The sequence below is a fragment of the Lagopus leucura genome, unplaced genomic scaffold (assembly GCF_019238085.1).
Source record: "Lagopus leucura isolate 7727_CA_CO unplaced genomic scaffold, USGS_WTPT01 Super-Scaffold_100033, whole genome shotgun sequence".
NCBI classification, from domain to species: domain Eukaryota; kingdom Metazoa; phylum Chordata; class Aves; order Galliformes; family Phasianidae; genus Lagopus; species Lagopus leucura.
The window spans coordinates 3,003,471-3,017,280 of record NW_024962282.1 but is presented as its reverse complement, the minus strand read 5'-3'; the positions used below and the strand labels follow the sequence as shown (position 1 = coordinate 3,017,280).

Below are 13,810 nucleotides of genomic sequence, written 5' to 3'. Positions count from 1 at the left end.
CCAATGCCTTTCCGGGGAACCTGTTCCAGTGCCTCACCACCCTCACTGTAAAAAACTTTGTTTCCTGTTATGTACCTGCTAGAGTGGGCTGTTATATAGCCTACATTGATGGATGGGATCATTTATTTTTCCACATTAATTACTGATTTCATTTTCTTAAGCTCTCTGTGGCCCCAGTCCCTCCTCTGGAGGGGACTCCCTTTCCTCTACAGTTTTGTCTTTTTCCTTATTCCAGGATTCTTGCTTGCTGCTTCCTCTGTTTCTGTTGCATTATGCCACTCTGTCCTCTTCCTGTTCAATTTTCTGGGGCATGGCAAAGACTAACAAATCACTTCTTTTTAAGGAAAGATGAGAAATAAATAAATAAATAAGCAGTGGAGAGGGCTGGGAGCCAACCCACTTCTTGCTATGCCTGCCTGTTGCTTGTGTTTCATTGAGTGAGGAGAACAAACAAGGGTGTAAAACAACTCAGCAGCTCTTCTTTCCTTATGCAGGTGAAGCTGCAACTGTGACTGGGTTCTAAGCCCATGCGAACAGCTGTGAAGTGGGATATAAACACTTGTTTGCTAACTTTATACACAGGTTGTAATCTTGGAGCTGTAGAGTGAGGGATGCTTTCTGTGTTCCACCTGCTTTGCAGCTTCACTCTTTGTGCTGCAAACCAGAGCTTTGGGGGCATTTGCTAATAAGCCAGGTAGGGTGCCCCTCCAACATGGAGCCTTTATCTGATTTATTCTTGTCCCATCCTTGGAGATGCTTAAGGCCACGCTATATGGGGCTCTGGGCAGCCTGGTTTGGTGGGTGGTGACTTTGCCCATGGCTGAGGTTGGGGCTGAATTGGCTTTAAGATCTCTTCCAACCTAAACCCTTCTGCGATTAAAACCACCCCCTGGATTTAGTGGAAGTCCTTTTGTTTTCTTCTGCACTTCCTTGCTTTTGGAAGAGGGCCAGCATGGTCATACATCTCTATTTAATCAGGTGAGGGAGTGTCAGGCAGCTCCCCCAGTGACAAATCAGGTGTGTTTAACTCCTTGATGCACGTGCCCATAGCAGAACAGTGCTCCTGTTGCCTGAAGAGCCAAGTCAGCATAAGAAGAGAAAAAATTACAGCTCCCTGCAACCTGCCGGCCTCGTTGTCCTCCTGCACGCACATTGTTCAGTGGGTGCTCATGTCAGCTCCTGCGTGAGCCTGCGAAACAGTCCGTCTGTATTTGATTGCATCCTGCGCTCTCATCTGCTCTCTCCCCACCTCGCGGAGGTGCTGTGAAAAGCGGCTGAGCTCCGATGCAGCCGCTGTCACCTTTTGCTGGCCCAGCGGTGGGGCTTCCATCAGGAGCCCGGAGCGGTGCTGGGAGCACTGCCTGCGGCTCATCCTGCAGTCAGGCGGGGAGGAACGGCACTCGTTATTCCCCGAGCATGAGCTGCCCGTGCTGCGTGTGCAACGCATAGCGCTGAGCCCCAGCCCTCCTCGGCGGGGCCGGAGTACCTGCTGGGCTCCCCACGTCACGGCGCTTGGGCTATAAAGCGCAGGCAGCGCATCGCCTCTCGCTCCGACTCTGTGGGAGCTGCACAAAAGCAGCAAGATGTTCTATTCAGGCGTTCTGACGGAGCCGACGAGGAAAGAAGTAGAGATCCGGGAGGCCGCCTCGCTGCGCCAGCAGAGGAGGATGAAGCAGGCAGTGCAGTTCATTCACAAGGACTCTGCAGACCTCCTTCCCCTGGATGGACTGAAGAAACTGGGGACTTCCAAGGACACTGTAAGGTTTACCACGTTTCCCCAGAGCAAATGAGGGCACTGAGAAAGTTTTAGGGCAGGGGGAAGGCTTTTTTTTCATGCTGTTTTACTGTTAACAGGATGAGCTGATAGCCTGGGGAAATCGGTATAGGAATGTATGTGAAGGAGAGGGAGTGGGAATGCGATGATGGGTATCGCCAGGGGCTGCTGTTCGCCAGTAGTGCTTTCAGATATCTGTGCTGGGAGCTGGGAGCTGAGAGCTGTTTAATTTTTGGCATTTACACAAATGTCGGAAAATGGGATGCTGCTTTCCTTACAAAAATCCCCTCAGAAGCAGAGTAAATCAAAATGGCTTCATACCATACATATACATTTATTGCTCTGCGGTGCAGATGTATGTGCAGCATGATCATAAAAGGCTCCGAGAGGTGCAGCAGTACTTATGGATATAAAACTGTCAGGCTGCACTTTGACGGCAGCTGATGCACATCTGCTGATTTTTATGAGGAAACTCAGTTCTAGGTTTTAAATATATACATATGTCATGATCCCTGTGATCCTGCAGCTGATATACCACATCCTCCTTCACGTCCAGGGGCTGCAGAGATCCTTTGAATACTGATGTGCACAAATGTTGGAGCTTTTCTTCATGGGAATTGTACTAAAATGTAACAGCAAAAGTTCTGATGTAAGAAGCAAAGTCTACAAAATAACATCCTACTGCAGAAATCTCCTCTGCTTCTTTAAATGTTTGCCCTAATTCTTGCAAAATTCTTGCTCCCTGCAAGAAACTATATAGATATTTATATGTTATATTTCTGTAGTAGATATATATTCATTGAAAAAGGTGTATCTTTACTTTGAGTGGATTGATATTGTTCCATCACAGCCTTTCTGCTCAGCTGGCTCAGTCTCAGCTCTGGATGAGTTGAGCTCCATGAGCGTGCTGTTCTCTGCATTGCTGCCTGGAAGTGATTTTTGCCATCCCAAATGCTCTGCAGTTGCAGGGAGACATAGCTTCTGGCTGGAGGAGGGCTTGAAAGGAGCTATGCCAAGTCACATAGAGCTGCAGTTATCTGTCGGGGAGCTACGCAATGACTTTCAGAGCATGATAGCGTGGTTATTGCTGTTATCTGCAGAGTCTGAACAGCCTGTCACAGCTCGTGTGGGGCTGAAACCCAAGCGTTTCACAACAGGTAGCAGGAGGCAGGGGTGCTACGACATGAGGTCATTGTCCCCACTGTCCCCAGGGCCAGACTTGGCCACAGCTCTGCAGTCAACACCAAGCTCCTTGCTGTGGCTGCCAGGGTCCCCCCAGTGTCATGGCTTTGTTTTCAGTGCAGAGAGGCACCATTGGTCATGTCAGATATGGGGCTGAGAGAAGTGCTCTTAAGTGGCCCCAGGGAGGTGTGTGGCTCCTGATCCCCTCCATGTCCTTGGAGGGAGTACAGCATAGTGGAGGCACATGGCCTGTCCCCGGCTCCTCTGGCTGTGCTATCTCCATCCAGGATGGGATGAGAGCTGAGCTGACATGGGTCACTTCACTGCCAAGCCACCTTGTCTCATGGCCACAGCAGGGGACAGCGGATTGCCCTAGCCACTGTCTTAAGTTCCATGCCACAGATGAGGAATCTGCAAAGTGACAGCATCAGCACATGCTTGGCCTATTTGCAGCACCAGAGAAGACATGAGGTTGTGCTGGTGCCATGAGCTTCAGATTACTGCCATGGGTCACAGCAAAGCAATGCTGCCAGCACTGTACGTTGCCAGGTTGGCAGCGAGCACAGCTGCCAATGGCTGTTACAGGAGATGTCACAGAACCATTATGGCTGGACAAGACTACTAAAATCTTCTAGTCCAACCACCAACCCAACACCACTGTTCCCACTAACCCACATCCCTGAGACACACGTGTTTCTTGAACATCTCCTGGCAGCCTATGGCAGAGCATACCCCTGGAGGAACAGGGGATCCCTGAGGCTGGGGAAGCAGTGATGGAAGCAGTGGAACACACCTTCCTGTGGCACCGCTTTGGGAAGTGGTCTTCCATCAGCCTCAGCAGGAGAAAGGAGGCAGCATCTCACAGGTGTGGGGATGGATAGGCCTGTCTCTGGGGTGGCTGCGTGCAGTCAGGGCTGGTGATGGGTGCCTGGAAATGCAGAGCTGAGGATGGCTGGCCCTGCATGGGTAGTGGCTGGGGAGAGGACATGCTGAAGAGAGCCAGGGAAAAAAGGGGGAAGGGAAAGTTGCTTTCCTGGTATCTTTTGTGATTTGTTTTCTTGTCACAGCATGCTGAATTTTTCCTCTCTGCCCTTCCAACTTGTGTAGATTATTTTCTGATTTACAGCCCTCCTGTTTCTTGTCCAAGAGGCAGCGGCACGTTCTGACGCAGGAGGTCTCTCCTTTCCCACGGGGCTCAGCAGAAGCTGTCTGTTTCCTCCTGTCATAAGCAGAAGCACAGGGGCAGCCAGTCCCCAGGGCCAGGCATCCAGATTCCCTTCTGTACGAGGCAGGGCTCTGAGCCCTGGCCATCAGCAGTGACCCACTCTGTCCAATGCAGACATCGCTGACCTAATGTCACCTCCTTTCAGGGTGAGCCTTACACTGGCCAGCAGTGGTGACGAAGGCTCTGTGGCCTGCAGTGGCCCCTCAGAGATGCACCTCCTGTGCAGATGTGTACCTCTGACTGGTGAGGGGAAGGGGGGCTGGCATCTGCCTGACTTTTGTCTTCACCTGAGTGAGACTTCTGTGACAGCCCTTGTCATCTCCAGGTCCCAAAGCCCAAATAGTGAGATGCTGCCAAAGACACGCACACTGCGAGCTGCAGTGACGTACTTGTTTATAAATTAGAGAGGAACAAAGCTGGACTGAGTTATTTATGGTTTTGACAGACAGTGGTAAATATGTTCAGCAACACCAGGTGTCTCCGCTCATTTCTTTTGGGTTTCTACTCTGACTTTTCTGGGGATTGTAGGTGTTTTCAAAGTCTCAAGAATGGAAAGGGAGCTATTTTATGAAAAAAATCCTGGTTTGTATTTATATTTTTCTGAATGACAACAGGAACCAACCTATATTTTTCTATGTGCATAGTGGCATGTAACACTTTATTATTCTATAAAGCTCTAAGGAGCTTTGTGCGGCATGTAGAAAGGCAGCACCAATAACCTGGATGACTTGGCGCACTGGTCCTGTGTGCACTGCTGACCTGAGCTAAGGGAGCATGCTGCTGGCTTCCACATCTGTAACTAAGGAGGTCTTCCCTCCCATAAAGGGGCTGACTGCAGGTTTTCAGCAAAGTGCACATTTGCAAACGTCCCCTTGCACATTATCTGTTCACCATGTTCATATCCATCACTTGAGTCATCTCTGTGACTAACACCCCTCGCTTTGCTGCATGCAAGATTCGAGGGAAACACAAGCTAAAGCTAACTAATTAATAGCCTAAGACAGAACGGTGCTGCAGGGAACCTTTTCAATCCCTTCTATGAGATTATTTATGTAGTGGAGCACAACGAAGCCATATTTGCCCTCCCTTGGAGGCAGCATGCACTGCAGCTTTCAGAAGAAAAACGTCAACAAAATTGGTGGTGTAACTCATGTTTGCTGAATGTTGGGTGTTTTCCTTACAGTGATGGATCCCAGATAGGCATCATAAATCTAAGGCTTGAGAAAGCCCAACAGTACACCTGTAGGTGAACTTGGAGTAAAAAATGTGTAGGTTGAAGTCAAGGGTATATGGCAGTCGGAATAGCAATGAATGCAGGGTGACTTTCCAGCACGCTCTGTCAAAGGGCTCTGGCAGCATGAGTCAGGCTGGCCATGTCAGAAGAACACCCAGAGTGTTCTGAGTGATGGCCATGCAGAAATGTCGGTCAGCCCCAAATACATCTGGCCAGGACAGAGTGCAAGGCAGTGACCAATGAGTGATGGACAGGTTTCCATCCAGTGGGCACTTCATCCAGGTATTTGTCCATATATCTTTTATGCAAGATACGCTTTTGAGTGTGCCAGTCAGACACAGCATCTGCAGCTGGAAATGATAAAGAAATCTCGTGTCAAGTGACAAACTGTATGCAGAAAAACAATGAAAAGGAGCTTATGTGTCCCAGTAGCTACTGATGTTTTTAATGCATACCTGTTCTCATCACTCAAGTCCAGCCTGACCACTGGTGCTATGCCAACAGTGGGATCTGAAGCACTAGCGTGCCTGCAGTTATTTTAGGAGATGCCAAGTTGCATTAGATTCCTGTGAGCACTGTTATTTAACATGCTGCCTGAGATATGTTACAGATGAGGCATTGCGTGAGGGCTCATGCTGGCTAATTTGGGGAACTACAGCACCAGGATCTCAAAATTATCCTAATCCCATTGAAATTCCTTCAGAACTTGGGGTTTGCCAGTTTAGATGCATCTGCAGATGTCTGTAATATGGGCATATTTAATTTGAATGCAAAAAAGTTCAAGAATGAACGAGTAGGAAGGTCTAACGTGGACAAATGAAAATGACAAGGAAAAGAAAGCATAAGGGGGGAGCTCAGCCAGGCAGAGAAGTGAGCAGATAATCAAGTGGAGTCATTTCACCTCCAGCAGTGTGTGTGCATCCATCCATGATGAGCATTAAATATAAAACAGGCATTTGGGAAAGCAGTCAGAGGAGGTACTGAGAGGCAGTGAGCTTCTCTCCAAAAAAGAGTTTTCTTTACTCAAAGCCAGACTAGCCAGGGCTGGCACAAAAACAAATGGGTGCAGCCCAGCAGGAATCCACGTAGTCTGGAAGTTTGGAAAGTTCCCAGTCATAGTGAGAAGAGACTTTGGGGCAGCCCTACTATGAGAGTGGGGCCCACAGGCACTGGAGGAGAAAGCAGGCAGGTTGGCAGTGCATACCTCCCCCCTGACTTCGCTCTGCTCTTTCTTTGTGTGTCCTTAAAGCAACCACACAACATCCTGCAGAGACGCCTGATGGAGACAAACCTATCAAAGCTGCGAGGCAGCAGAGGCAGCTGGGCTTCCAAGAGTGATGCCCCAGCACAGAGCAATAGGTTGAACCAAGCCAAACTGGGGAGCTCCAGGAGCGTCGAGGATGAGGAGCTCCTGGTGGTGAGCTGCCAGGTAACATTCCCCACCCTGCCGCTTCCCCCTCCTCCCCACTTTAGTTTTGATAGCCTCACAGCTGGCTCTCATGTCCTGTGGCTGATGCCGGTGATCCAGTGGGTCTTATGCATGTGGCAAACTGTGTCCTGAGCCATGGCTTGGAGAGAACAAGCAAGGGATGGGTTGATGTGGGGAAACTCTGGTGTTTCTGCAGTCTTCCTTCCCTCCTGCACATTGTCTCTCATCTCTGCTTGCTCTTTGCAGTGTGCTGGGAAGGAGCTGAAGGCTGTGGTGGACACTGGCTCACAGCACAATCTGATGTCAGCAGCCTGCCTGGACCGGCTGGGGTAAGGACCTACTACTGCAGCACCAAATCACAACCTGGTTGTATTTAAATGGCCTTGCAGGGAGCTGGGATGGAAAGGTACAGAACTGATCAGCTTCTGAAAGCACCATTCAGAGCTCTGAATGCACTTGTATTTTTTCAGTGTCTGTGTTTCTGGTGAAAGAACCTAAGTTCTCTCTGGCCTTCTGTGTACTTGGAAGACAGTGAAGCTCTTGGGGTCCAGCTTAACTCTGCAGCACTGCTAAGTGAGGGCCTTGCTGCTGGTCACACTCACTCCAGCACTGATTATAAAGCAGATACTTGGCTGTGCACTCTGATTGAGGTGTCTGGTGTTGCTCCCAGGAACAGACTTCTCCCTGCTGAAAGGAAAGGAAAGGGATGTTAGGAACAGACTGATAGCTGTTGGCAGCAAAGCTCCTGCTGATCTCAGAGAGTGGAGACAGGCAGTTGGGGAGTTTTGAGCACTTAATTCCCATGCAGTCACTGCTTTTTATCACTAACTTGCAATGACTGTGTAAAAAGCAATTGCACTTGCTGCCTGAGAACTGCTGCACAGCCACAGGCAAAAGACACCTCTTCTGTCAAAGCCGTAATTACTTATTTGCACAATAGTGGCTGGAATGTGGCTGCATTCACTACAAACTGTGAAGCAACTCGGCCCAGTTTATCAATTAATAGCAGTGTAAGTGGAGAGGTCTTATCTCTGCAGGATACCACATGGGCTGCTCAATGTGCCCCAGCTGTGTGCTGGTGGTCTGTGATGGCCTGCATGCTGCCCACGTTACTTGTGCAGATCCTGCGACATTTTTGCAACACTGCTGCCTTTCCCCAGCTTCCTGCTGCTCTCTTGCTGTTTATATTTTGAGGTGGCAGAAGCTGAAGGCAGATTAACTAAGCAGCTTAAAACCAGAGCTTTGATGCTGGGCTTTTCTGCCTTTGCTGTAGTGGGCCCTGTGTGACACCAGGCATTGCTCCAGCACGCCTTGCTTCAAAGCAGCCCAATGCGTGCAGCAGTGATAAAACGTGAGTCCAACTTAACTCCAGACCAGGAGCACAGCAGGAAGAGATGTGCTGAGGGCATGGCGGGAACAGAACAAAGCCAGAGGTTGTGTGCCTTCCCTGGCGCTTTAGAGAGGCTCAGGGAAATGACTGCCCCCATAAAGACACTCCAATTCACCTGGGGCCAGAAGAAGCCAGCTTAGGGTCCAGGAGCTCCCAAACTCCTTGATGTGCTCCTGGCAGCAATTACAGACAGCCTTTAAGTGAAGAGATGGAGGGGATCCGGACTGTTCTCTTGGCTCTCTCCTGGTCCTAGTGCTATCTATGCTCAATGATACAGGTGATCCCAACCTCAGTGCTGGCTTCTCCGCCTCTGAACAGCCAGTAATAAACACAGCCTCTATCTGAGAGAGACATTGCTGCCTCCGACTGGTTCTCCATCAGATTCCAGATCAGTTTAAAAGATGAACTAAAATAATCAGTGTTGTCAGCATAGTTCTTGGGATGTAGAAAGAAGAAATCTCTGTTCTTGAGATATCCCTGACAGCTCTTGTCTTCTTTTCTTGGGCTGAATGTGATCTATGTGTTGCACTGCAGAGAGACAGGTGCACTATCTGCACATAAGACTTACCCTGCCCTGGCTGTAAAGCATGGGGACAGTGCTGTTAGCTCAGCTGATGGAAGGAAACATGAAGCATCACTTGCTTTCACCAACACTACATTAGAAGCAATTTTAGATCAGCCACTTCTTAAGTCTTGGAGAAACATAGAAAAAAGATTCTTCAGGTAAGGAGAGGCAGAACAGCACAGCAAACCTTCTGAGAGTGCCTTCTGACAGCAGGCTGCAAATAGGAACAAGCTGAGACCACTCCACAACTGAGTACCCTTCAAATGCAGTTTGGTGCTTCCCGGAGGGGCTGACCCGTGACTGTTTCATGTCAGAAGTGTTTTCACCATGCAGGTTAAGGGAACGCCTGGAAGTACTGCCCAGTGAGGAGGAGGAGATCTCGTTGCCACGCAGCGAGAGGGTGATCGGCCGCATCGACCGCCTGGTGCTGGCAGTGGGAGCGCTCCGCGTGGAGTGCGCAGTGCTCGTTGTGGGTGAGTGCCATTTTGGGTATGGGCCCCGCTGGGTTACCTCAGGGAAAGCATGGAGCTTTGGGAACACAACACGGTTCAAGCAGAATTGAATTGCTTCCTTTCAAAGTAATTCAGTCCGCTTCTAGAGTGGGGCTTACTTAGCAAGGCAGCCATCAGGGAAGGATGGAGTTAGCAGAGGAGATGGTTCTGACTGTATAAATATGAATGTTCCTATTTTTCAGAAGACAGTGAGAAACCCTTCTCCTTTGGCCTGCAAACACTGAAGTCCCTGAAGGTAAAGGTTTTCCTGCAGGGCTTTTGTCCATGTTGGAGACCACTGAACTGTGGTGGCTTTCCCTTTTGCATTAAGGTGTTTGTTATTTGCAGTGTGTCATAAACCTGGAGAAGCACCATCTTGTTCTGGGCAAGACGGAGAGGGAGGAAATCCCATTTGTGGACAGTGTTGGTGCTGGGGCAGGAGAGAAGTAAGTGTGCCAGGGAGTTGTGCTGTGGGAGGAAGGGTCCTTGCTGCAGGGAGCAGGGCTGCCCAGAATCCCATCCAACCCAGCCTTGAGCACATCCAGAGATGGGGGACCCACAGCCTCTCTGGGCAGCCATGCCAGCATCTCACTGCCCTCTGAGTAAAAAACTCCTTTCTAACATTCAACCTGAATCTCCCTTCTTTTAGTTTAAAGACGTTCCCACTTGTCCTATCACTATCAGACTGTGTAAAACATCAGTTCCCCTTCTGCTCATAAGCTCCGTTCAAATACTGCAAGGACAGAATGAGGTCTCCCCAGAGCCTTTTCTTTTCACTTCCCCTTCTCCACCAGAGCCCGTGGGTTTTCCAGCAGCATTTTCCAGCTTCTGCTACTCCAGTAACTATTACACAGTAAAGGGGCTGTCTGCAAAAACATGCATAAGGAAGTGCCTCTGAGCATGTACTGAGGTCATTAGGAGGACTCCTTGAGTGCTGCTTTGAGAGCATTCCCAAACAAACATTTTTCTGGAAAATATTTATAAAGCACAGCAAACAAACCCAGGTGGCTATTTTACAAAACACAGGAGAGACCTTGCCTGGAGGTAGTGGCATTGCCTCTTCTTCTCACTTTGCCCCTAGCTGCTGTGGCTTCAGTTTTCTGTCCCTCCAGGAAGATGAATCTGTGCTGCCCACCCTGTGGGTGACTACTCTGGTGTGCCCTGGGCTGGCTATGGTGCATGATGTGGGCTGCTTCCCCATCTCCTTTGAAATACAAATGAGAGAGGATTCCAGCAGTTCTGTAGCAATTGCAGCTATGAATAATTATTTCTTGCTGCTGCAGTCAAGGCAGTTTTTTTTTTTTCTCATGCAAAACCAGATTATATTAAATATATTTTCCTTCCTGTTTCAGCACTTTGGAAGCATAGAGAAAAATGGAAATGCCATCCCCACACGAGAGCTCAACATCAAAGAAATTCTCTGCAGCTGTTCCAAATGAAACAGCAATGCGCTGCTTGAAAATATTTATATGAGGCTACGGCTTGAGTATAGCTAAATGAAACCTGTTCAGTAGCCAGTACCTTAGAGATATTGTCATGTTTATCTTTGGGTTTTGAGAAACAAATGTGTGCTTATTTTCTGGACTTTTCTATAGTGCTCTCTTTATTACGAACAGTTGGGAAAACCTTAGAATTTCTTCTGATGAGAAAAATAATTTTTATAGTGGCCTCATATGAGTAATTGTACTTAGCAGTGATTAGAGGCTATCAGAATGAAATTTTTATTAATGATTTTTCCAGAGGCTAAGCATTTATATTTGCTTAATTGATACTGTCCCATTCAAAGGGTCATTACCAAGAGGTTACTCATAGTACAGTAACAATGCTAATGCCATCTATGAATTATAGTACATCCTGTTAGCCATGGTATTGCTGCTGTGTAATTGGGAACACAACTGCTGGCTTGATGAGAAGGAGCAATCACTAAATTACCCTTGGGTAAGGCTTCTGCAGTGCTGCATTGTTGCAGCACAGAAGTGCTGCTTGGAAGGACTCGGGGTATGCTCTGCAGCTACCTGCATGCATGGGATGAGCTCAGAGCATCTTCCAGTACCTGCTGCATGGCTGTCCCCTCCACTGGGAAAGTCCCTAAAGGGCTTTTGGCTGCCTTCCCAGTGGGAGTAAGCAGGGAAATTAATCATTGCACTGTGCCCCAAAGAAACAAACGAGCACAAAATCACGTTGTCACCATCTGTGGAGGTGTTCAAGAACAGGGTAGATGTCATATTGAGTGGCATGGGTTGGTGGGCATGATGGGGATGGGTTGATGGTTGGACTAGATGATCTTAGTGGTCCTTTCCAACCTTAATGATTCTATGATTATATGGAGAGAGCAGATGGAGTGCCTCACAGGTCCAGTGATGAACCACAGCTCTGCTGGCTCTCTCAGCCTGTAAAACATCAGCACCCTTGCTCAATGCTTCTTTGTGTTTGGGGCTCCAGTTGTACTTCAGTGTTGCTGACAGGAATGCCACAGTTTTATACCTATTTACAAATCACCTGGGATTCTACAACACTAACCTTGACTTCCCTCAGGGCAAGTGGGAATTACTGTGGGACAAGTATTCCATTTGGCATTGCTATGCCATAGCACCAAAGTTGGTTGCTACTTCATGGGCTGCTTGCTTGGAAACCAGAACAAATGTAGCGTACTGCTTGGAGGAGCTTGACCTACTGCAAAAGCAGCTTTCTAGATTTTAAAAAGCTAATGGGAATTAACGACAGCCATCTGCTGAAGGGGCATCTTTAAAATGCAGAAATACCCTTGTGAAGTTCTGCACCCACTCATGTGGGATGGTGAGCCCACTGCAGGCAGATCTGCACTGGCTGTGTGCTGTGACAGTGGGAGGGCAGCTCCTGCAGCACTGTCCCTCTGGCCAGTCCTAGCTGTGCCCCGTGGCACATCCCAAGCCTGTGGTAGCATTGCAGCTGGAGCTTAACCTCCTGCAGTGGGCTCAAACCTATTTTCAATATCGAGTATTACTACCAAATCCAGAATATCTGAATTTTGAGCTATTTTCTATCTTGGTGGTAAGTTTCAGTGCTTTCTCTACATACAGTATTTTATATAACACAGCTCTATGTACATACATACATGGTTGAGCTGCCCAGGGCAGTCCCACCAATGTGCTGCAGAGAGACTTCACTAAATATGAAATATATTTGATTATTTTATATGCTATGAGTTTGGTATTTTGGTACTTCTTTCTGTGCTTATTACTGTGCTAAATGTCAAATTAAATCTAAATAAAGTTTAATTGTTATTGCTGTTTATTCGCTTGTACCCTGGATACGGCAATTATTTGCTTTCACTGCACTTACCTACTGAGAATAGAGTTCATTTAAATCTTTTCCTGATGGGGTTCTGTGGTGCTTTTGTGATTGTTGGGAATTGATTGGAGACCAGCAGCACAAAATGAGCGGGTGAAATGGCACACAGCATGTTCATGGTGAAGCAGGAGTATTTGGAGGTACGCCTTCTGCTAAAAGGCATCTCCCTCCAGGGGATGTGTGAAACACAGCAGGTGCTGGTCTGTCCTTTGTTTGCTTCTGGTGCGTTTGTCTGCTTTTTGGGGCAATACAAGCCACTTTAGGCATAGTAAGGCGGTGATGGGTCAATTGTTGGACTAGATTATCTCAGTGCTCTTTTCCAGCCTTAATGATTCTGTGATTTTATGCCTTAGTGCTGCCATGGCATGTCCTTCCCATCACAGTGGGATCACTGTGGACATTACTGGAGCAACTCTGCAGCAGTGCTATTCGCACTCATTTTGTACCATGATGGGTTCCACCAACAGCTTTCTTCAGCCCCTCCCAAGAGAACAGCTGATGAGAGGAGACCCACTGGGGCATTTCTCCACAGCTAACCGAGGCACAATCTGTTCTCTAATAGTGCTCTAGGGATGTCCTTCTGATGGGCTTCTCTAGTACTTTTTTGCTGATGATACCGTGATGATCAATGTGTTGTAAAAAAAAAAGGTGATTCATGTGTCTCAGAAGCAAATAACTAGATGACTTATTTCCATACAAATGTGTTTTAGAGCTATTGCTTGGTTTGTTTTATGTGGCAAGCATCAGTGGAGGTCTGCACTGCTTTATCACTTGCTTGCTTAAGAGCTGAGAGTGGTACTGGGTTTCCATCAGCTGAAGGCTACCTTTTCTCATAAGCTGAGCATTAAGTGCACACCTCTGTCATGCTGTGAGTTGCTCTCCAGCCTGAGGATGAACCAGTGCCAGCGGCCCTCTTTTTGCACCAGACCTGCACACAGAGTCCTACCATTTGAACCGAACATCACCAAAACTCACACAGTTCCTGTGGAAGAGCATTGCAGGGGCTGCACCAGGCTTGCCTGGGGTACACTCATATCTTACTCAAACATGAAAGGCTCCGCTTGACTTCACTTTCAGGTATTTTGCACATTGCCGTTCTGCTTTTCAACAGATATGCATCTTCCCCTCAAACCAGGTTTCCCGATTCTCTGGCAGTAACTAAGTGTGTCACCGTGTGCTGATCTCTTCCT

At 48.1% G+C, this 13,810-nt stretch overlaps 1 protein-coding gene across 1 annotated transcript; it reads left to right on the top strand.

Annotated features, from left to right (window-relative positions):
* Positions 1 to 1,198: 1,198 nt before the first annotated feature.
* Positions 1,199 to 10,905, top strand: NRIP3 (nuclear receptor interacting protein 3). Its single transcript, XM_042882081.1, has 7 exons — positions 1,199 to 1,757; positions 6,665 to 6,844; positions 7,091 to 7,173; positions 9,133 to 9,272; positions 9,494 to 9,546; positions 9,639 to 9,736; positions 10,643 to 10,905. Exons 1-7 carry the CDS (start codon positions 1,584 to 1,586, stop codon positions 10,656 to 10,658), a joined length of 744 nt encoding a protein of 247 aa, XP_042738015.1. The 5' UTR covers positions 1,199 to 1,583; the 3' UTR covers positions 10,659 to 10,905.
* The last annotated feature ends 2,905 nt before the right edge of the window (positions 10,906 to 13,810 follow it).